Source organism: Bos grunniens, chromosome 17 (assembly GCF_055505025.1).
Source record: "Bos grunniens cultivar Pamir isolate PY7600 chromosome 17, Bosgru_T2T1.0, whole genome shotgun sequence".
Lineage (NCBI taxonomy): Eukaryota > Metazoa > Chordata > Mammalia > Artiodactyla > Bovidae > Bos > Bos grunniens.
The window spans coordinates 3522334-3546394 of NC_141181.1; the positions used below are offsets into that span (position 1 = coordinate 3522334).

Sequence of the window (24061 nt, forward strand, 5' to 3'; positions counted from 1 at the left end):
GTCTTTTTAAAATTTTATAGTCTTCCTATGTTTCATATTTTCATCTTTAGTGCATCTAGTGCATTGGTTTTGTGTTTTATGTGAGTTATGAATAGCCTTTCTTTTTTCCTACCCTTTTTTTTTCTTCCCTTTCTTTCTTTTTTTAAAAACCATGATTGCCTATTATTCTAATGACAGTAACCTTCTCCTGTGATCTGCAGTGTCACCATGATCATATGTATATATATCATGTCTCCATGACTTTTCCATTCATTTCTTTGTCTATCCAAACACAAACACCACACTCTCTTAATTACCTTGGCTTTGTAAGTCTTCATATCAGGGAAGTAGGACTCCCTCCCTCAATATTTATCCCATCCTCATGTTCTGCCTCAAGTTACAATATATTGGCTGTTATTGGTCATTTGCTCTAACATAAAGCATTGTATCCATTTGTTAAGTTTTACAGACACACACACACACACACACACACACCCCACATGCATGTCTACGGGGATTGTTTTTCTATAAAAAGGAAATTTATTCATGAATATTGCAGTAATATACAGCTCATCACACCTTCATTAATGTAACCCACATAACTATGGCATGCATATTTTATTTCAGGTGAAAACTCACCCAAATTAATGAGAAAAATGTCCAAAAAAATCATATAGCTTCAATCTAGAATTTCGTCATCAGGCCAAAACATCTTCCGTTTAAATCTTGCAAAGTTTATATAGCTATGCATTGTAGATAACAATCATCTGATAAATTTTTTCCTATTTGATGATTTTTCTTTTTTAATTGTTATAAGAGTATCTAACATTAAATCTTCTCTCTTAACAAATTTTAAGTGTACAAACTATAGGCACACTGTTGTGCAGCAGATCTCTAAAACATGTTAGTCTTGCATAACTGAAGCTTCATTTCCCACTAAACAGCAACCCCATTTTACCTTGCCCTGTCTCTGGTAATCACCATTCTACTCTCTGCATCTGAGTTTTCTACTTTAGATCTGTCACATAAGTGGAATCAAGCAATATTTCTCTTTCTATGGCTGGTTTATTTCACTAAATGTAGTGTCCTCAAGGATCACCCATGTTGTTATATGGCAGGATATTATCTGTTAAGGCTGAATAACCTACCATTATAGGACTATATCATATTTTCTTTATCCATTAATCTATTGATGGATATTTAGTTTGTTGGAATTTTTACTGGAATTGTATTAACCTAAAAATTAAAGTGATTGTCTGAGAAGGCTTTATAAATAGTTCAGGAAAGAAGAGGAGCATAAAGCAAGGGAGAAAGGGAAAGACATACCCAACTGAATACAGAGTTCCACAGAATAGCAAGGAGAGATAAGAAGGCCTTTTTCAGTGAACAATGCAAAAAGAAGAACACAACTGAATGGAAAGACTAGAGATTTCTTCAAGAAAACTGGAGCTATCAAGAGAACATTTCATGTAAGGATGGGCACAATAAGGACAGAAAGAAAGAGAAGAGATTAAGAAGAACACAGAAAAATTATACAAAGAAAGGTCTTAATGACCCAGATAACCATGACAGTGAAGCCATTCACCTACAACCAGACATCCTGGAGTGTGAAGTCAAGTGGACCTTAGGCAGCATTACTACAAACAAAGCTAGTGGAGGTGATGAAATTCCAGCTGAGCTGTGTAAAATCCTAAAAGATGATGCTGTTTAAAGTGCTGTATTCAATATGCCAGCAAATTTGGAAAACTCAGCAGTAGCCACAGAACTAGAAAATGTCAGTTTTCATTCCAATCCCATAGAGAGGCAATGCCAAAGAATGTTCAAACTACTGTACAATTGGGCTCATTTCACATGCTAGCTAGGTTATGCTCAAAATCCTTCAAACTAAGCTTCAGCAGTATGTGAACTGAGAACTGGCAGATGGACAAGCTGGGTTTCAAGGAGGCAGAGGGACCAGAGATCAAATTACCAACAATCTTTGGATCATGGAGAAAGCAAGGGAGTTCCAGGAAAAAACATCTACTTTTGCTTCTTTGACTATACTAAAGGCTTTGACTATATGGATCACAGCAGACTATGGAAAATTCTTGAAGAGATGGGAATGACCAAACCACCTTACCTGCCTCCTAAGAAACCTGTATGCAGGTCAAGAAGAAACAGTTAGAACTGGACGTGGAACAATGGACATTTGAACAATGGTTCAAAATTGGGAAAGGAGTAAGACAAGGCTGTATACTGTCACCCTGTGTATTTAACTTCTATGCATAGTACATCATGCAGAATGTCAGGCTGCATGAATCACAAGCTGGAATCAAGATTGCCAGGAGAAATATTAACAACCTCAGATATGCAGGTGATACCTCTGTAATGGCAGAAAGTGAAGAGTAACTAAAGAGCCTCTTGATGAGGGTGAAAAAAGAGAGTTAAAAAGATGGCTTGAAACTCAGCATTAAAAAAAAAAGATCATGGCATCTGGTCCCATTACTTCATGACAAAAGAAAAGAAAAAGTGGAAACAGTGACAGATTTTACTTTCTTGGGCTCCAAAATCACTGCAGACAGTGACTGAAGCCATGAAATTAAAAGACAAGGATAAAAGTTATCCCTGGAAGGATAGCTATGAGAAAACTAGATAGCATGTTAAAAAGCAGAGACATCACTTTGCTGACAAAGGCCTGTATAGTCAAAGTTATGATTTTTCCAGTAGTCATGTACAGATGTGAGAGTTGGATCATAAACAAGGGTGAGCACAAAAGAATTGATGCTTTCGAATTGTGTTGCTGTAGAATACTCTTTAGAGTCCCTTGGACTGGAAGAAGATCAAACGAGTCAATCCTAAGGAAATCATCCCTGAATATTCATTGGAAGAACTGACACTGAAGCTCCAATACTTTGGCCACCTGATGCAAAGAACCGATTCATTGGCAAAAACCCTGATACTGGGAAAGACTGAAGGCAAAAGGAAAAAGGGGTGGCAGAGGATGAGATGATCAAAACAGCATTACCGACTCAATGGACAGGAATTTGTGCAAACTCAAAGAGATAATGTAGGACAAAGGAACCTGGCATGCTGCAGTCATGGGGTTGCAAAGAGCTGGACATGACTTAGTGACTGAACAACAGCAACAACATATTAGTTTGGGGAAAAATGTGTATCTTTACAGTATTATCTTCTAATCCAAGATTGATATGGAAATTCACACCATTTTTTTCTTTACTAATTTTAATAGCATTATTTTTCTGCAGCATATGTCTTGCTAAATTTAGCCTAAATATTTTATACTTTTTCTTGCTGAGGTAAATGAAATAAGCCTTTTTCTGGTGGTGTAGGTTTATTTACTTGAAATTAGCTTTTATATTTCGATTTCATGTCTAGAAAACTTGTAAACTCTTACTGATTCTGCTATTTTTCTGTTCATTTGACATATACAGTCATCTGAAAATGACAATTTTCCCACATTTGTTGGAAGTTATGTAGTTTTTTCTCTTCTTTTATTGGTTGCTGCTGCTTCTACTGCTGCTAAGTTGCTTCAGTCATTTCCGACTCTGTGCGACCCCATAGACGGCAGCCCACCAGGCTCCCCCATCCCTGGGATTCTCCAGGCAAGAACACTGGAGTGGGTTGCCATTTCCTTCTCCAATGCATGAAAGTAAAAGTGAAAGTGAAGTCGCTCAGTCATGCCTGACTCTTAGAGACCCCATGGACTGCAGCCTACCAGGCTCCTCCATCCATGGGATTTTCTAGGCAAAAGTACTGGAGTGGGGTGCCATTGCCTTCTCCACTTTTATTGGTTATCCTAGCTATTTTGACAGGCATAATTAAAGCCTGTGTGCATGCTCAGTTGCTCAGTCATGTTCAACTCTTTGCAACCCTTTGGACTGTAATTTGCCACACCCCTCTGTCCATAGGATTTTCCTGGCAAGAATATTGGAGTGGGTTACCATTTCCTCCTCCAGAGGATCTTCCTGACCCAGGAATCAAACTTAAATCTCCTGTGTCTCCTGCATTGAAGGTGAATTCTTTACTGCTCAACCATCAGGGAAGCCCCAATTAAAGTCTAACATTAATCAATATCTAGCTTTTTAAAAATACCTGAGATTTAGAAATCTTAGATAGAGTGCCTGATGAACTATGGACAGAGGTTCATGACATTGTACAGGAGACAGGGATCAAGACCATTCCCATAGAAAAGAAATGCAAAAAAGCAAAACGGCTGTCTGGGGAGGCCTTACAAATAGCTGCGAAAAGAAGAGAAGCGAAAAGCAAAGGAGAAAAGGAAAGACATAAACATCTGAATGCAGAGTTCCAAAGAATAGCAAGAAGAGATAAGAAAGGCTTCTTCAGCGATCAATACAAAGAAATAGAGGAAAACAACAGAATGGGAAAGACTAGGGATCTCTTCAAGAAAATCAGAGATACCAAAGGAACATTTCATGCAAAGATGAGCTCGATAAAGGACAGAAATGGTATGGACCAAACAGAAGCAGAAGATATTAAGAAGAGATGGCAAGAATACACAGAAGAACTGTACAAAAAAGATCTTCATGACCCAGATAATCACGATGGTGTGATGACTAACCTAGAGGCAGACATCCTGGAATGTGAAGTCAAGTGGGCCTTAGAAAGTATCACTACGAACAAAGCTAGTGGAGGTGATGGAATTCCAGTTGAGCTGTTTCAAATCCTGAAAGATGATGCTGTGAAAGTGCTGCACTCAATATGCCAGCAAATTTTAGTGTAACTATAGACTACACATTGTTGTGGAAATTTTTTATTTGAGGATTTTTTCATGCACTTTAATACACACACACAATTTATCAAGCATTTTAGTTGCTTTTATCATGCAGGTTGTTCCAATATATAGTTTATCATAATTTTGTCAAGAAATATTTCTAAGAATCTTAAATTATGATATTAAATTCATCTTCCATGCCACCTTTGCCACATAATCATTAAACTTGTGTCAAAAGGCATTTAATGTAGGCTTTACCAATGTATGTATTTTAAAACATATGCCAAAGTAGAAAACTGGTATGTATGGTAATTCAGTAAACTTGATTTCTCGTGTTATATTCACTTTTCTTCAGGGTACAGTGTGAGAAAATCATTGTATTAGTCATTGGTTTGATAAGTTGTGATTAGATGGCTCTCTGGTGAGAACTGGTTTCTGCCCAGTTGTGCCTGAGTGTGCCCTGTGCCGCAGTCACAAACCAAAGTTTACTTTTGCAGCTAAACTTGCTGTCACTGTGCCTTAAAAATATCTACTACTCACTGTTTAAACCAGAAGGAATTTTGCAGTTTGACTAACATTGTGCATGTACATAACAAATGGTAGTTTTCATTCTATTATTTGCTGCTGCTGCCGCAGCTAAGTCACTTCAGTCATGTCTGACTCTGTGCGACCCCATAGACGGCAGCCCACCAGGCTCCCCCATCCCTGGGATTCTCCAGGCAAGAACACTGGAATGGGTTGCCATTTCCTTGTCCAACTATTATTTGCTAGACTGACATAAAACAAAGTGATCAAACTTCCAGTGTTTCAAGGATGTAGCTTTAGAGGAGAGAGTTTAAAAGCTTTGGGATAACACAAATATTTATCACATTCTGCTTTGGGCGTATGCTTGTGCATGTACACAGTTTGTAATTGATGGAAGTAACCGGATTATGCTATCTAGCATGAGTATTTGAAAAATCTTAATCTCATTTTGATGTGTACGTTATAACCTGGATAAAAGCTATGCATGTCCATATATCAGAAGAAAAGTATTGCTGCAATTTTATTCTCCAGTTATTAAATATATAACTGGCCCACTAACATGTAAGAATGAGCAAAAAGTTGATATTTGTGAGCCTCTTACTCAAAAGAAAGCATGGACTTCTGCCCCTACTATTAGACGGAACCCAGTAGTACTTTCATCTCCTTGGTGACAGTAGATCCTGGACATCTCTAAGAAAAAATATACATCAATCATCCAAGGCAAATTGGGTATCTGGTAGGTATGCGTGCCTTGAATCATCTCACAGACTGGTTATTGTCTTTCCTATTTGCACAACTTTCACAGCATGTGCCAATTATTATGCCAAAAATAAAAACCAAGCAAGGAAAGCATTAGAACTACAGATTCATTCCAAGTGCAAAATTCCAATTATCAAGCCTAAACACAGCCCTTTTATTAAAAAAAAAAAAAAAATCCACTTTGGTCTGCACTATGATTGGCACACTTTCTACTAAGTGACACTGGCAATTAAGTATTGTGTTTCAATTTTATTTTTCTTTACTAATAGTAACAGAACACGATAGCAGGCTGAATGCCCTGTTTGGTGGAGACAGAGTTCCAGATGAGAGCCTTGAACCAACATCAACTGGGGCCCCTCTCTCATTTGGAGGTGTGGCTCAGCCCTTGTTCCACAGAGACTTCTGAAAGCTATCTTCTTTCATTACCAGCTCATCAAAAAATTTATCTTAATAATCCTTCAGCTGTCTATCATTAAATCTACTCTGAATTTTCTATCAGAATTTTCTATTTTATATCAAAATATCAAAATTTTCTATTTTCTATTTTGGTAACATCACACTGTGGTTTGTAAAAGTAATTTAGCTTTCTAAAATTGATAACTGAATCTGATGACAATAAAAGTGAATTTATGAATTTTAAAATTTGGTATTGTAGTTAGTTTTTCATATAGAATGTAAGTATTTTTTTTCTTAGTAATAGAATAGAAGCAAGAAAATACCTCCTACAATGTTCAGTGCTAGAGTTAGACTTTTTGGAAAAGGCTATGATAACTATTTGGATGAAGGCATGGCAACCCACTGAGGTATTCTTGCCTGGAGAATCCCCATGGTCAGAGCAGCCTGGTGGGCTACAGTCCATAGGGTCGCAAAGAGTCAGACACGTCTGAAGTGAGTAAGCACGCACGGATGCATGATTACCATTAGCACCCAGGTAGGTACATGATAGCCTAAAGTTTCTTTGGTCAACTCTGGTTCTCTAGGGAAACTGGATCAGATAGATCAGAAGTGTGACTCTAGGCCCTATTTCCAGAAACTATACAGATTGTTTCACCAGAAGACCAAATTTGTAATAACCCATGCTATTAAATGTTCTCCTTCTAAATTCAGAGCATATGTAGGTATTAAATCTGTATCTGATGGTGGAGGGGGTGAGAGACATGGGGAGGACACTGGACTCTATCGTGTGACTACAAAGAGATTCACACATGCACTGAGTTACTCTCAGAGCAACGCTATGGGGCCATCCTTCAGAGTCCTGTTTTACGGAAGGTGAGCTTCTGCCCGACAGAACCTGAGTTACTTCCTACAGGTCACAAGCTTAGTAGTGGGGGAGCCAGGTACTTTACCTAAGTAAAGTATCTGGGGCTAGGATTTGTGCTTGGTTTCAGGGTCTCAAACTCAAATCAGTACCCATTCTAGCAAATTCCATTTGATGGAACTTCTGACAGCAAGAGCTGAGTTAATCGTGATGGAGTAATAATAACAATAAATTCAGTAAGAAACTTAATTGTAAAGGGGAAGAAATAAAACAGAGTAGAAACTTGAGAAGGAAATTATGTCAGGGGAGGAAGTTTCTTAATCCAGGGGCAAACCTGTGCAGGGCATAACCCCCAAGGCACAGTTTCTCTCATCTGCTTCTACTTGTTGCCTGGGGGTGGAACAGATATTATTAGGTGAATCTGTGTGCCAGATCCTGAGCTGGGCGTTGGGGAGAGTGTGGTGTAAGAGGTAACCGTGCTCACCTTGGTGAATCTTCTAAGAAACCAAGGGGAGTAATTTGGCAGAAACAGGTGAACAAAGGCTCTGCAGGCACTTTGGGAGCATGTGTTAGAGACAGATATGGTGATGGTGATGGCTGGAAAGAGGACCCACAGAAGTGGGGACAATCCCAGATGGATGGAAAAGCCTACAAGGAAATTCTCAAATGTGTGTTTGAGAAGCAGAACATGTATGAGTGTTAGCATCAGAGCAGAGAGAGCAAAGGGGAGAAAGAGATCAATGAGATTTTTCAGGTGGGAGGGGCTGAAGCAGGTGGTCCTGGGGAGGCTAAAATGCTGAGCTTCATCATCATTGTTGTGGAAGCCAATCAAGGGCTTTAAAGATAGTCACAGTGCCTTTTTAAAATTATTTAATTCAGAATGGGAACTGGATGAGTGCAGAGGCCAGTAAGTCGGCTAATGCAGGGGACAAGGTGGGAAATGCTGGTTGCTTGGAGGAGGGCAGCAGCAGGGAGATGGTGAATCCAGAGATGTCTGACTGCAAAGACCTGGCAATGGGCTAAATACAGAGACAGAAGGATGACTTAAAACAGAGCGCTCATATCTTAGGTGTTTCATGGTTTCTTTCCCTCCTACATGTTTGAACTGTGTAAATGTCTGCCTCTTCTCACCCTTTTTCACAATGACCCCAGACACTAGGAAAGGGGGTTCCAGCCAATGGGAGGCATTGAAGGAGAGGAGAGTGTGTGAGCATCAGTTAAAGATAAAATCATTTTCTATTCTTTCTTTTTTTTTTTCCTCTCTGGAAATAAAAATAGGAGAAGTTACTGTGAAAGAACCCAAGTTTCTTGATTTTGAAGTCAGAAAAGAAGTTCAACTCATCGTTTTAGCTGAAAGTAGGGGGCATAAAGCCTACAGCAAAGTAGCAGTCTTTATCCAAGATCTGAACGATCATCCACCACACTTTGAGCAAAGTGTTTACCAAGTATCAGTGTCTGAGGGCCAGTTCTACAATCATCACATTGTACAGGTAATAGAAACATGTTTTATGTGTGTGTGTGTATGTGTGTGTGTGTGTGTGTGAATTTTTATCAATCAGTGTACATCCAAATACCTAAAGACCTTTTCCAGGACATTAGTTAAATTGTCATTGTTTCCTTGGCATATGCATTACATGATGTACTGGATGGAACCTTAGGTTGAAGGAAATCTGGAGTTTCTGAGTTCACTACCCTTGCTCCCTTCTTTTTGTGCTCAGAACCCCCTGCCAATGCAGGAGATATAGATTTGGTTCCTGGGTAGGGAAGTTCCCCTGGAGTAGGAAATTGCAACCTACTCCAGTCTCCTTGACTGGAGAATCTCATGGACAGAAGAGTCTAGGCGGCTACAGTGCATAGGGTCGCAAAGAGTTGGATATAACTGAGCATCTTAGCATGCATAACATGCATGTAGCACCCACCTGCTCTTTCTAGGGACCCTGTTGGAGATTAGCAGGGAGTCTAGATGGGCACAAGAAGCAGCTCACCTTCTAAGTGTGTACGGTTTAGTGGAGAAGTCAGAAGACTAAGTATACGATATAAATTTCTAATGTGATAATAGAAAAGCGTATATTGAATGTCGTGCGCGCTAAGAGGAAACACAGACAGGTCCCGACATTTGCACTTGGTCTTAAAGGGTGAGCAGGCATTTCCCAAGTGGAGCTGCAACCAGACGCGCACAGAATGAGGTACAGACACATGGGAAGGCCCGCTGGGTTTGGGATCTTCGGGTGTCTCACGTGAAAGGCACATATCCACTATTGTCAAGCCCAGCCCCATCTTGAGAGAAAGCCCCATGGCCTGAAAGAGAGGGTCTGTTCACACGGCGGTCTTCTTGCTGAAGCTCCAAACCCACCCACCCTTGCTAGACTCTCCCTGCTTCAGGACTGCTGCACATCTTCATCTTTTCATTCATGGTTGAACTGATGCTTTGAGTTCAAGAACCTGGGCATTAGGACACCTACAGGCTCTTGGGAATCTGCACAGAGAATGTGTATAAACCCCCTTCCTGACAGTTGGTGGCTGAGCGGGACATTCCCTTTCACCTCTATAACCCATGACCCAGCATCTCATGACTCTCTCTCTGGGGTAGATGGGGCCAGGGGTATAGGTGGTCCCCTAGGTTTCCATGCACCTGGATATGCACGCAGACCTTTCTTTGATCCCTGCCTAGCCCAGATGCCATCTTCCCCTCTGAAGGTACAGACAAGACCAGCAGAGGCTCAGCTGTCTTGGAGTTTTAGCTCTGTGCTCTTCACTTGGTCCAGGATCCCCAGGATTTCCTACATTATTTTTGCACATTTAGCCTAATTGCTCCAGGTTCCAGCATGGTCCAGAATTGTTGAGCCTTTACTCTGGCTTCAGCCAGGCCTGAGATGCTTAAGAGGAAGGCAAGGAGTAAGAACATCTCTCTTCCAATCTGTACCCCAGTGGTGCCTGTTCAGCTGGGGTGACCGGCGCCTCCAGTGTCACGGCAGGGCCTGCTGTCACAGTGGGCCCTCCCTCCCCGGGGTGCTGGTGCTTGCACTTTGTCACAGATGCAGACCTGGACAGAGCTAGGCCACTCATATTAAGGTGAAGGCAACTTTAAAGCTCCAGTACACCCAATAGGATTGGAGAAGGCAATGGCAACCCACTCCAGTGTTCTTGCCTGGAGAATCCCAGGGACGGGGGAGCCCAGTGGGCTGCCGTCTATGGGGTCGCACAGAGTCGGACACGACTGAAGCGACTTAGCAGCAGCAACACCCACTAGGGGAAACAGCCCGACCTGCCAGTGCTTCAGTAATGTAAACATTGAGAAGGCTCAGTCAGGGACGGATACAAGGGACTTTGTTCTTCGTGTTTTTTAGATCGTTTAATTTCAGGGAAACTATTAATAGAACTGTCGTCTTCTTGTGTCCTGTTCAGATGAACAGGAACGTCGAAGGTTCTGGAGCTCTTGCTTTTTGCTCCCACACTGCCAAGTGCCCTCCTTTTGGTTGCAGCCCCACAAACTCCGTTTAGGAACTTCCCCTCCTCTGCCAGAAGCAGTCTTGGTAGGATCGTCAGTCCAGGTGGTGAACCCACCCGACCCCACCCAGTCACAGAGTGCTGTCGACTGTGTGTCTCATAGAGACTTTCTCTCTCTGGAATTTGAACCTTGGCTGGTAGGACCCAAGATGAAGACAAGTAAGAGCTGATGCATCTTGCTGGCAACAGCTCAGAGAAGCTGTGCCCTAGAGATATCCCTGTTCCTGTGCTTCACCTGGGCACTGTCTTTTTGCTGTGCTTCTTTCCTGGTGAAGTTGGTCACAGTGCATTTGGGTTGATGGCATCTGGAGACCCTAAATGATATGTGTCCTGGGAGGCCTCCTCTCTGTAACTCTTTTAAGTCTATGACCTCGGGGACATGATGGACTTATTCTGCCTGGATGTAGGTATGTTTCTCGTCCTCATGGTCTTGAGGAGAGCTGTCTGATGCTGCCTTTCTGTGCCATCTATCTGGTGTTGTGTCTTCCTGATGAGGCCCTGGGTCACCTGAGAACTCTGGTGGCAGTGTGAAGCATAGATTGACAGGGAAGGGAGTTACAAGCAAAAGCCTGCTAGGACATCAGTGTAGTCATCCAGGAAAGAAATGAAAGGAGATGGAAGCTCAGGCCAAGGCTGAGGGACCTAGGAAATAAAAATAAACAGAAAGCAATTTATCAGTCAACTTGTTCTTATGCAAGGTCTTGAATCCACTAATAGAATTAATTTGCAATTAAAAGGTAAATCAGACTAAATAATACATCTCTGTGGAGAGTGATGCACACTTCACTATTAATACTTTTGTTTTATCTTCAACACTAGTACTTGGATCACTCATCAAGTAAATCACTAGGATCTAAATTTGCTAGCACTAAATCTGGGTTTTGTTTCATTTTACTCAAAACTTGTTATACTCCTACTGAAATTACTTGGAAACTCTTGCATCTATAGTCTTCTCACCTCATCATTCACTTTTATATAAAATTCAGCCATGTCTAATATTCCTTTGATCATTGTCTTTAAGATGTGTTTGATAATGTGATTCTTTCATAATGCATTGCTCTGAAAAATAGGCTTAACCCATTCTGCACTTTCAATGCTTACCTAACGGAGGAGTTGCTTCCTCACAGGTTTTTGCCACAGACCTGGACAGTGGGTCGAATGGCCTCGTTGAGTATTCCATTCTCTCCGGCAACCAAGGAAACGTGTTCCAAATGGATCCCCTGAGTGGTGTGCTAACAGCAAGTGCGATTCTGGATTACGAGTACACCAGCACCTACAGGTTTGCCCCAAGCTCAGATCTGTTTGACCAGCTATTCTGCCTTGTTGCTTTGGGCATGACTTCCTGTTTGGTATGCTTAGCTATAAGATATGTTTTCCCTTTGCTCCAACTTAGGATCGTCCTTGACACACTGAGAGAGTCTTAGGAAGTAGACGCTATTTGGAAAAAGTGATTGGACTACAAGAATGTTAAGATTCCTTTTCATTCTAGGAGTTCATGCATTTGTGATGCCATTAAGTATGATATTAAATGAGAGACATTAAAACATTTGCGAAATGCCTCCTGAGCTATGGAGACCCTGCAAACATTGCTTTAGTTGCTTTTAAAAACAGTGAAGACTGAATGATGTTTCTCTTTTTAGTCATTTATTCATTTTTGTGTAGGAAAATACAACCCTGTTATCAGGTCCATGTTACATGACTCTGTTCTGATAGAAATGATCATCTTAAAGGGCACATTCAAAAAGAGATATATTTTTTGCCTAGAGTTCAAAATATGCCAGACTTACACAGAATTTCTGTGAAAGAGAGAATGTGTCATAGGTCTTCTGTGATTTTTTAAAAGTGGGTGTTCCCAAGTGTCTAGGCATATATACAGAGATATTTGTGAATTCACAGTCTATAAAAGAAAATGAAAGACTCTAAGGGACACAAAATATCTGTGAATGGGGGCTGCATCAAGAATGATAACCCAGCTTTCATGGAAGACAACAAAACTGATCGTAAAGAAGAGGTATATGTGCACCGGTGAAGATGGAACCCTAGGATGTACGACTAAGTGAAGGAGGGGACAGGGTGCCCCACGGTGCTTTCCTGCAGGCCTTTTCGAGTGAAAACACACCCATAAAATTGGACAGCTTTAGGAAGAAAACCTAAGAAACCGTAAACCTGGTTTCTGAGGAAGTGGTCACATGGGAAGTCTGGACCTCCTTACCATGCGTTTCAGTCAGCCTTGTATTTATATGTTTTTCTGAAAGGCCGCATACACAGCGTTTCCTGCAATCTTCCCGTCACCCCCAGAGAAGTTCAGTTAGGCTTTTTCTCACTCACTGATGAGACAAGTCACATGCAGGTTTGCTCAGGATCACAGAACCGTTTCGTCGTCGATCACGTCTTAGCACCGGGTGTCTTGATGCTGTGTTGCGCTGCATCTACCATACTGGCCACACAGCAGACTTCCTTTTGAGGGAAAAAGGAAGAAAACAAGAGACCCAAGCCTCAATAGTCTCCGAGGCCAGACTACTTACATGTTACGCGAGGAAAGTGCAGTATGTTCTTGTGGCTCAGTGTGCTCAGTTGCTCAGTCTGTCGGTCATATCCACTCTGCAGCCCCTGGACAGCAGGCTCCTCTGTCCATGGAATTTCCCAGGCAAGAATACTGAATGGGTTGCCGTTTCCTACTCTTGTGGTTAAACAGCAAGAACCAGTTAAAATGGGATCTGTTCCTGGGCAGACTGGATTAATTTACCTCTGAAAAACTTCCCAACTCTAAACATTTGATTAAGTATTTAGTTCTTTTTGTTTAATGTATTTCAAAATATTACTTCAAAGGTATTTTAAAAGTTTAGTTTAAGGTCTTACCCTGTCTTAAGTAGTAGGATCTTTCTCAGTAATATTTTAGTGTAATCAGTTGTTATGGTACTTATTATATAAACATTGAAATCAATCATATAAATAAAACCCTGCTACATTGCTTCTCTAGTAATTTTAAGCACAAACTTCTTTTTTCTCTCCATAGTTGACTGCAGGTAAATCTCAGTCTAGTTGCTACCTGAATGATTACAAATTCAGATTCAAGAGTGTCTGCCCTGTTTCAGAACTATGTATATCCTGATTGTAATGACTTTCTGTTACAGAGTTCTTACTCAGTGGAGTCTAATTATCAATTAAATCTAACTCCTTCCAGCTTTGTCCTATTTGCGTCATGGTTTCAGTGTTCACATCATTTAAACTGGTCACAATGTGCAAAAGCACCGCTCACCAATTCCCCCATGAATTCAGGGCTGGGAGAAATAGGAACTGAGAGAAGATGAAATCTATTCCAAGAGCAAACATCTTTTAATTTCATGGCTGCAGTCATGGTTATTCAGGTGTTTACTTCAGAGCCAGGTCATACTTCATAATTATAGTTCTTTCCTTATTCTTCCCCTTATCCCCAGAGTTAATGATTATCTTTCTTTTTGCTCACCTGATTTGCTATGTCCCTGTACTTAATTCCTTGTAAATATTCCATTAGCTCTATCAGACATGCCCACTCGTCTTTCTCCCCTGATATGCCTCTCATATCATGTATTCTATCAAATCTTCTGTTTCTTGGAGAACTGAGTCCTACTGTTTCCTTTCCTCCTGATCTAGCTGGGCAGTATGCCTTTCCAGTTCAGTTCAGGTCAGTTCAGTCACTCAGTTGTGTCCAACTCTTTGCGACCCCATGAAGTGCAGCATGCCATGCCTCCCTATCCATCACCAACTCCCGGAGTTCACTCAGACTCACGTCCATCGAGTTGGTGATGCCATCCAGCCATCTCATCCTGTGTCATCCTCTTCTCCTCCTGCCCTCAATCCCTCCCAACATCAGTCTTTTCCAATGAGTCAACTCTTCGCATGAGGTGGCCAAGTACTGGAGTTTCAGCTTTAGCATCTTTCCTTCCAAAGAACACCCAGGACTGATTGCCTTAAGAATTGACTGGTTGGACCTCCTTGCAGTCCAAGGGACTCTCAAGAGTCTTCTCCAACACCACAGTTCAAAAGCATCAGTTCTTCGGCACTCAGCCTTCTTCACAGTCCAACTCTCACATCCATACATGACCACAGGAAAAACTATAGCCTTGACTAGACGGACCTTTGTTGGCAAAGTACTGTCTCTGCTTTTCAATATGCTGTCTAGGTTGGTCATAACTTTCCTTCCAAGGAGTAAGCGTCTTTTAATTTCATGGCCACAGTCACCATCTGCAGTGATTTTGGAGTCCCCCCAAAATAAAGTCTGACACTGTTTCCACTGTTTCCCATCTGTTTGCCATGAAGTGATGGGAGATGCCATGATCCTAGTTTTCTGAATATTGAGCTTTAAGCTAACTTTTTCACTCTCCTCTTTCACTTTCATCAAGAGGCTTTTTAGTTTCTCTTCACTTTCTGTCATAAGGGTGGTATCATCTTCAAATCTGAAGTTATTGATATTTCTCCCAGCAATCTTGATTCCAGCTTGTGCTTCTTCCAGCCCAGTGTTTCTCATGATGTACTCTGCATATAAGTTAAATAAGCAGGGTGAAAGCTGGGCCCCGTGACTTGCGACTGGTTTACTGCTTTCCTATTTAGTTGCATGCCTTGAAGATCCCATGTCTTTCTCTTACTTTTATAGTAGTTTTGTAGGAAAAAGTGCCAAGAGAGTAAATTCTTTTAGTTCTTACACATCTGAAAACACCTTTTTTCTACCTTCACATGTGATTTATGCAATGGATAATATAGAAGTTGAACATTTCTTTTAGATTTTTGAAGGCATTTTTCTTTTATCTTTTAAAACTCAGTTCTGCTTTTGAGAAGTCTGATGCCATTCTAATATGTTTGGTACATGGATTTTTTTTTTTTTTTTTTTTTTTCACTTTCTGTGGAGAGTCTCAGGTTATTTAATCTGCAATGTTTAGACGTGTTGTGATTATGTACTTTAGTGTGGGTATTTCCTTGTGCTGAGTACTTGATGTAGTCTTTTAATGAGGATAAATGTTCTATTTTTTGGTATTATTTCACTGATAATTACCTCCCTTCTGTTTATTGGTTTTGTTTTGTTTTGTTTACTGTACCCGGTTTCTTTTTCCTGGATCCTATTCAGTCAAGTGTTAGGCTGCCAGGATTGATCGTTTGTCACTGATTCTTTATTCTCTACTTTCCATTTCTTGTTGTGTGGGGGTTTATTTTGTTGTTTTATTTTTCTGGGAGATTTTCTTAATTATAACCTTCTAAACTTTCTTTTTTGTTGTTTTTAGTTTAAAATTTTTTGAATATTATATATTTTATAATTTTCAACAACTCTTTCTTAATCTTTGAGCTTTTCCATAGCATCTTGTTCTTATTTATGTGTTATGATAGCTCTCCAAAGACATTAGTTGGAATTATTTTTACCTAGTCTTTTGCTCTTTCAAAATCTCTGTGTCCTCTGGATTTATTTCTTCTGCTTGTCTAGTTTATCCTCTTTTATTCATGTGAGAGACCTTCTGTGAATAAATAACCATCCTTGGTCCTAAGTGAGGCAATATTAAAGTCAGAATCTCCTGATGACTCTCATTGACCAGCATGCTTGGCTTTCAGATGAACCAGAGAAGAACTTGACTACTTTGCAGGATGACATGTAAATAACAATAGAGAGGGTTTTTTCCCCTTTAGGAGGAGATTTCATTTCTTCGGGGACAGTCCCTCAACATTACTGAGTATGAACATCAGACATTGTTTTGCCTGGGAGTGAAAAAAATGGGCAAGCGATCTTGATTGTTCTATATTTTGAATTTAATCTTTTAAGCTATTTTTAGCTCAGTATCTCACTCTGCATATTGCCATATTTTGAGCCTCTCCTTGGTTATGTGGGGGCAAATCTGTTTCTCACTCATCCTTGTCTTCCTTCAAATGCAGGATGCATTTTAATCTATGCATTTCTCTGCCACCTGACTTCCCAGATGACACAGTAGTAAAGAATCCACCTGCCAGTACAGGAGATGCAAGAGATGTGGGTTCAATCCCTGGATCAAGAAGACCACTGGAGTAACAAATGCAACCTACTCCAGCATTGTATTCTTGCCTGGAAAATTTCATGGACAGAAGAGCCTGACAGGCTACAGTCAGTGGGGTCTCAAAGAGTCAGACATGACTAAGAGTGTGCACATATGTACATGCATGCACGCGTGCACACACACATACATGCATGCACACACTCACACACATCTTTAACCGCTTCTCAGTCTGCTTGCATTTTTCAGACATGTGTTGAAACTTCTCACCCGTTCCACTCACTAATATCTTCACCCATTTCTTTTTAGCCTTATCAACATATACCTTATTCTAAGTTCTTTTGCCATTGTTATAGCAGAATCCCTAGAGGAATAGGAAATAAAACCTGTGTAGATATAACCAGAAGTTATAGCTGTTCCTTTCAGAGGTGTTATGATATTGACTGATGTTTTGTTTCTCTTGGAATTACAGAAGAAACGTTTAGTTCTGGGAATATATTTAATAAACTGTTGAGAGAGAGTTTTGAAAAATCCTCTATCACTGTCTTAGGTATTAAGGCAATCAGAAAAGAATCTGCCTGATTGAAGTCTCATTTAAAATTTAACATGATAAAAAGCAGCTTCCCACCACTGGTAGATTAGGAGAACTATGCTCTGAACTAGAATGGGACTGTTTTTATCTGGTGAACTTCATTTATCCTCTCTGCTGATATGCTAATCAGGGCAATAGTTTTGGAACATGGGGCCAGTTGGGCTGACAACAGCCAAGAATTTTGCAAAGCTTGCCAAAGAGCCATCACAGAAAACTTGAGGTCTCATAGAAGTTATGTGTAGAATTTCAGTGGATCTACCTCCATAATTCTTCATTTGTGCCTCAAGCCACTGAGAAACCTTTGACTTGTCCTTTTGTTTTGAAACAGAATCATATTTGTGTCTATGTCAAAGAATCTTGCTTTTTAACACTATATAGGCATTATATAGAACCCCTGAAATTGTAATAGTGTGAAAATAAGAGTCCTTATGACCACAGAGGAAGAATCAACAGAGCCATAACTTTAATATCTTGGCTGAGACTTTACTGTGATACTGGGGAGGGGCAGGCAGCAGGGGCAGAGAATATGATGAGTCAATTATTTTTAGTAAAATTTTTCCATATGTACCTGACTTATGTTCATGCTAACAAAACAGACTTTCAACAGGGAATTATTTCTAGGCTGTTAAAGTGTGAAATTTAAGTAGTTGTTCTAATGATGGCCCAACTTCAGTAGTATAGAAGGCAGCCTGTATGCTTTGTGAACCATAGATAATCAGTGATTATTTCCTACTAAGTGGAATTTAAACCAACAAAAAGTTGATGCTTTTTTCAGTTCAGTTCAGTCACTCAGTCGTGTCTGACTCTTTGTGACCCCATGAACAACAGCATGCCAGGCCTACTTGTCCATCACCAATTCCCGGAGTCCACCCAAACCCATGTCCATTGAATCGGTGATGCCATCCAACCATCTCACCCTCTGTTGTCCCCTTCTCCTCCTGCCTTCAATCTTTCCCAGCATCAGGATCTTTTCAAATGAGTCAGCTCTTCGCATCAGGTGGCCAAAGTATTGGAGTTTCAGCTTCAACATCAGTCCTGCCAATGAACACCCAGGACTGATCTCCTTTAGGATGGACTGGTTTGATCTCCTTGCAGTCCAAGGACCTCTCAAGAGTCTTCTTCAACACCACAGTTCAAAAGTATCAGTTCTTCGTCACTCAGCTTTCTTTATAGTCCCACTCTCACATCCATATATGACCACTGGAAAAACCATAGCCTTGACTAGATGGACCTTTGTTGGCAAAGTAATATCTCTGCTTTTGAATATGCTATCTAGGTTGGTCATAACCTACCTTTCAAGGAGTATGCATCTTTTAATTTCATGGCTTAAGTCACCATCTGCAGTGATTTTGGAGCCCCAAAAAATAAAGTCTGACATGGTTTCCATTGTTTCCCCATCTATTTGCCATGAAGTGATGGGACTGGATGCCATGATCTTAGTTTTCTGAATGTTGAGCTTTAAGCCAACTTTTTCACTCTCCTCTTTCACTTTCATCAAGAAGCTCTTTAGTTCTTCTTCACTTTCTGCCATAAGGGTGTGTCATCTGCATATCTGAGGTTATTGATATTTCTCCTGGAAATCTTGATTCCAGCTTGTACTTCCTCCAGCCCAGTGTTTCTCATGGTGTACTCTGCATATAAGTTAAATAAGCAGGGTGACAATATACAGCCTTGACGTACTCCTTTTCCTATTTGGAACCAGTCTGTTGTTCCATGTCCAGTTCTAACTATTGCTTCCTGACCTGCATACAGGTTTCTCAAGAGGCAGGTCAGGTGGTCTGGTATTCCCATCTCTTGAAGAATTTTCCACAGTTTATTGTGATCCACACAGTCAAAGGCTTTGGCATAGTCAAGAAAGCAGAAATAGATGTTTTTCTGGAACTCTCTTGCTTTTTCGATGATCCAGCAGATGTTGGCAAATTGATCTCTGGTTCCTCTGCCTTTTCTAAAACCAGCTTGAACATCTGGAAGTTCATGGTTCACGAATTGCTGAAGCCTGGCTTGGAGAATTTTGAGCATTAATTTACTAGTGTGTGAGATGAGTGCAATTGTGTGGTAGTTTGATCATTTTTTGACATTGCCTTTCTTTGGGATTGGAATGAAAACTGACTTTTCCAGTCCTGTGGCCACTGCTGAGTTTTCCAAAATTGCTGGCATATTGAGTGCAGCACTTTCACAGCATCATCTTTCAGGATTTGAAATAGCTCAACTGGAATCACCACCACCCCTAACTTTGTTTGTTTTGATGCTTCCTAAGGCCCACTTGACTTCACATTCCAGAATGTCTGGCCCTAGGTGAGTGATCACACCATCATGATTACCTTGGTCATGAAGATCTGTTCTTGTACAGTTCTGTGTATTCTTGCCACCTCTTCTTAATCTCTTATGCTTCTTTTAGGTCTCTACCATTTCTGTCCTTTATTGAGCCCATCTTTGCATGAAATCTTCCCTTGGTATCTCTAATCTATTTTACATGATTTTAAAAATTTAAGGTTGGAAGAAAAAGAACACTTATCAGGTAAGCTAAGAATGGGAAAGAAAGTAGAAGTGTGATTCAGGGTGGTGAGTAGAAGTGTGTCAGGGTGGTGACAGAAAGGGAGAAGTTGAAGACACTAATAAGGTTTCTGAGTCAGTTACTGGAGAAGCAAGTTGTACCGTCATCCAAGAGAGATTGAATCACTACGTGTAGATTCTTTCAGATCATGGACTTTTAGTTCTACTTTACAGTCCTAGTCAATAAAGAAGAAAGACTCAGTTTCTCAACGGATAGTATCACCAGCTGGCTAAGACGAATTCCACTTCTGAAAGGAAGATCCTCTTCCAATTGACAACTTACTTTATTACTCAGATACTCTCCTGTAACTCATAGTGTTTAGAAGGCAGTGGAAAGCTAATGATTATACCTTAGAGTGTGATATATAGACAGGAAGAGAGATACATCGAAAAGTATCAGACAGTGGAGCACAAATTTCCAGTCAACTAAGACCTGTACTTAAATCCTAGCTGTGTCATCTGATATATTTATAATCTTGAGCAAATCTTGAGAAACCAACATCAACATATATTAAAGAAATCCAAATAACCAAGACATCTGTCCTTGAGGAATTTATAGGAGAGGTAGACACATAAGTCATTAAGAAGAAAGAATGATGATTGCTATGGTGGAAGAATGTGCAGGGTGCTATGGGGCAGAGAAAGGGGCACCCAAATCAGATGAGATGCCAGGGAAAGCTTACAGAGATGTTAGCTTTGAAAGACCAAAGGGGTGTAGACATAGGAATTCCAGGCAGAAGCTATATCCCAGAAGGCTATGTGTACGTGCTCAAGACTTATATTACCTCTTGTAGACATGGAAAGCCAAGGAAAGGTTTTAATTAGAGGAGTCAGGTTTTCAAACCAGAATTTTTGATAAAGCAATTGAGCAGTTGCAGAGTGGAGGATGAAGAGGAGCATTTGAGACTTGCAGTAGGAAGATTGGTGAGTAGCAAGCACTCCAGTTGAGGAAAGATATAGTGAATACACAGCATGCCAGCCAGAGATGGTAAGGGGATGAGGTTAGAGCAGATACCTTGTCCTGCTTTGCCTGAGACTGTCTTGCTTTAGAAAGAAACTGAACGTACCATGCCCCAGGAAGCCTTTCAGTCCCTGTGAAGTCAGTCGGATGACCAGTTCATCTGAGGCTCTGAGGTGGGGATGAGACGGATGGGTACACTGATCCAAATCATAGTCAGGTGGTAAAATCTATAAGACTAATAACGAGTTAGATGTTGTCAGGGTGGTGACAGAAAGGGAGAAGCTGAAGACACTAAGGTTTCTGAGTCAGTTACTGGAGAAGTAAGTTGTACCGTCATCCAAGAGAGACTGAGTCACTACATGTAGATTCTTTCAGATCATGGACTCTTACCTCTATTTTACAGTCCTAGTCAATAAAGCATCTTTTGCATGTGTATTATTCATGGCAGTGCCCTCTGTTGATTCTTCAATTTTGATTGATTTGCAATTTAGATCTGAAAAAAAAAATACAAAACTTTTAGTGACTCTCTCTTTTGTTGGTGCAGTAAAACGGAAATATGTATCAATAGCAATATTCAGGCCATGTGTGGCAGAGTGGAGGCAGTCTACTCAAAGAACAGGTATTGGTGTTTGTACTTTTTAAGTTGTTCTTAGCAGAAAAGGACTGAAATTTATAGTCTGTCTCCCAGAGAGAGTCCATTTATTTTAAATAACCAAGATTGATTTGATTCTTTAAATGTGTCAAAAAATACACTTCAGACTACCATTCTTATGAAATAAACTTTAAATGATGCCTTTTAGAAAAGTCAGGGGGGAAATAAAAAAGCTAGTCAGCTTATTTTAAAATTTTCAAGTGGATATTTGATATTTATGTGGTTTTCTTATTCTCTGGATGATGGATAACATTCCTTAATTCTTTTCCAAACCAGTTTGATTGTACAAGCAATGGATAAAGGCATGCCCAGGCTTTCTGATACAACTGTGATCAAGATACAGGTGACTGACATAAATGACAATGCCCCAATTTTTCTCCCCTCTGAAGCAGTGGAAATTGTCGAAAGTAAGTGTGATTTGAAATAATGGTTTTGATTAACTTGTATGTCACCTACTATTTTTTCAACTGGATGCTGTGTTAAGTACGCATACTATTCCTCAACAATCACACAACTATAAATTGTTTTTATCTTCATTTTACAGAATATAAAATGGAGAGTCAAAAATTAAATATAAAATGTCAAAGAAGTTAAAAGTTAAAGTTGGGGTTTGCATTCAAACTAGCAGGAAGCTGCTCTCCCAAGGTCAAACCACTACTCCACACAGCCTCTTTTGTATACAGACATTTCTTAAAAGTGAAATCTGCTCAATGAAGAAGCATCTTTTGTTGGCTGTGATGGTCACCCTAAAGCTCCCCTGAGAGAAAGTGATGTTATTAGACTGATAACTGTATCAATCTTTGTGTTACCAAACTCAGGTTCAGCTGCTCACCACTTAAAAGCCAATATTCGAGAGGCAAGTGTTGGAAAGGAAAGGTTGCTTTATTCAGGAGGCCAGTAACTTGGGGAAGAAGGCATACTTGTGTCCAAAGGCCAATTCCTCAGTGCTAATAGGGGGCAACAGCTTTTAACGGGGAGCTTCATGGGTATATGGTTAGAGTAAGGGAGCTCCATGCCGAGTCACCTCTGAGGATCATCTTGAAATTAGCCATGTGGTAATTTGACCATTATCTTGATTGTTTTAAGCCCAGTTAATCTTCAGTTCCAGGACTGGTTGGTTCTCATTTCTTTGAGGTCAGTTCTCAGATAGCTTATGTTATGGCTACAGTCTGGTCATCATGTAGCTAACTTCTTCCACCTGGTGGGGGTTTTATTCTCTACAAGACAGCTCATAGAATATGGCTCAGAATGTTATCTATAGCCCTTGAGGAAGAACTAAAGGTCCTTGACTTTGCTTAAGGACTGAACTGTTATTATTTTGTCCTATTTGACTGTTTTTCCTTTGTTTCTGAGTCTCTTCATTTCTCTGATTAAGTTTATTTTATTAATATTATTTGTTATGGGGGCATGCTGGGTGGCTTGTAGAGTCTGAGTTCTTTGACCAGGAATTTAACCCAGGCCAAAAGCAAGGAGTCCAAACCCCTGCTTTCCAGGGAATTCCCTGAATTTATTCTTTGGCTAAAGTTTTTCTATAGAAAAAAGACAAGGAAAAGCCATGGTGGAGGAGGGTTTGTTCCAGGAAGGCCCCATAGGGCCCTGCTCAGTTTTATTTGCAATATACTAATGACAAGTAATAAGTGAAGGAGTTGGATGATTTTTGCACAGAGTCATCATTTTCCTCTACTATAAACTAAAGTTCAACATCTGCAAAAAACTTTTATCACATTAATGGTGGAGGTTGAAAATACAAAGTTTTACATGATATGCTGACTAATCTTAATTGTTTGGGTCTCTGGGTTCCATGATGACTCCATAGTCTGTGATCTCAAAGTTTCCTGTGGTCAATAGCTGTCCTGGTAAAACCCAACCCAACTTTTTTTTTTTAATTTTATTTTATTTTTAAACTTTACATAATTGTATTAGTTTTGCCAAATATCAAAATGAATCCGCCACAGGTATACATGTGTTCCCCATCCTGAACCCTCCTCCCTCCTCCCTCCCCATACCATCCCTCTGGGTCGTCCCAGTGCCCTAGCCCCAAGCATCCAGTATCGTGTATCAAACCTGGATCAAAAGCTTTTCAGACAAGCAAAAGCTGAGAGAATCCAACCCAACTTTTTATAGTTGAAATTGCAGACAGTGGCCCATCACTCTCCTCTCTCTTTTCACTCTTAATATCCAACTTATTCCTAAAATGTGCCTAACATTTTGTTATGTTCACTTTCCAAACAAATTACAAACATCACTGCTCAAAGAGGGCTATATTCCAGCAATTTTTATATATAAGAATACCTACAAATATTTTAGGAGAAGGCAATGGCACCCCACTCCAGTACTCTTGCCTGGAAAATCCCATGGACGGAGGAGCCTGGTAGGCTGCAGTCCATGGGGTCGCGAAGAGTTGGACACGACTGAGCAACTTCCCTTTCACTTTTCACTTTCATGCATTGGAGAAGGAAATGGCAACCCACTCCAGTGTTCTTGCCTGGAGAGTCCCAGAGACGGGGGAGCCTGGTGGGCTGCCGTCTGTGGGGTCGCACAGAGTCGAACATG

General features: G+C 40.4%; 1 protein-coding gene across 2 annotated transcripts in view; it reads left to right on the plus strand.

The window, feature by feature from the left end:
* Positions 1–24061, plus strand: part of DCHS2 (dachsous cadherin-related 2) — a 315935-nt gene that overhangs the window by 281491 nt on the left and 10383 nt on the right. For both annotated transcript variants that reach the window (XM_086346222.1, XM_086346221.1), the window contains exons 15-17: positions 8532–8743; positions 11888–12039; positions 21785–21915. In XM_086346222.1, the coding sequence (XP_086202348.1) occupies positions 8532–8743; positions 11888–12039; positions 21785–21915 (495 nt within the window). The remainder of the gene's footprint in view (positions 1–8531; positions 8744–11887; positions 12040–21784; positions 21916–24061) is intronic.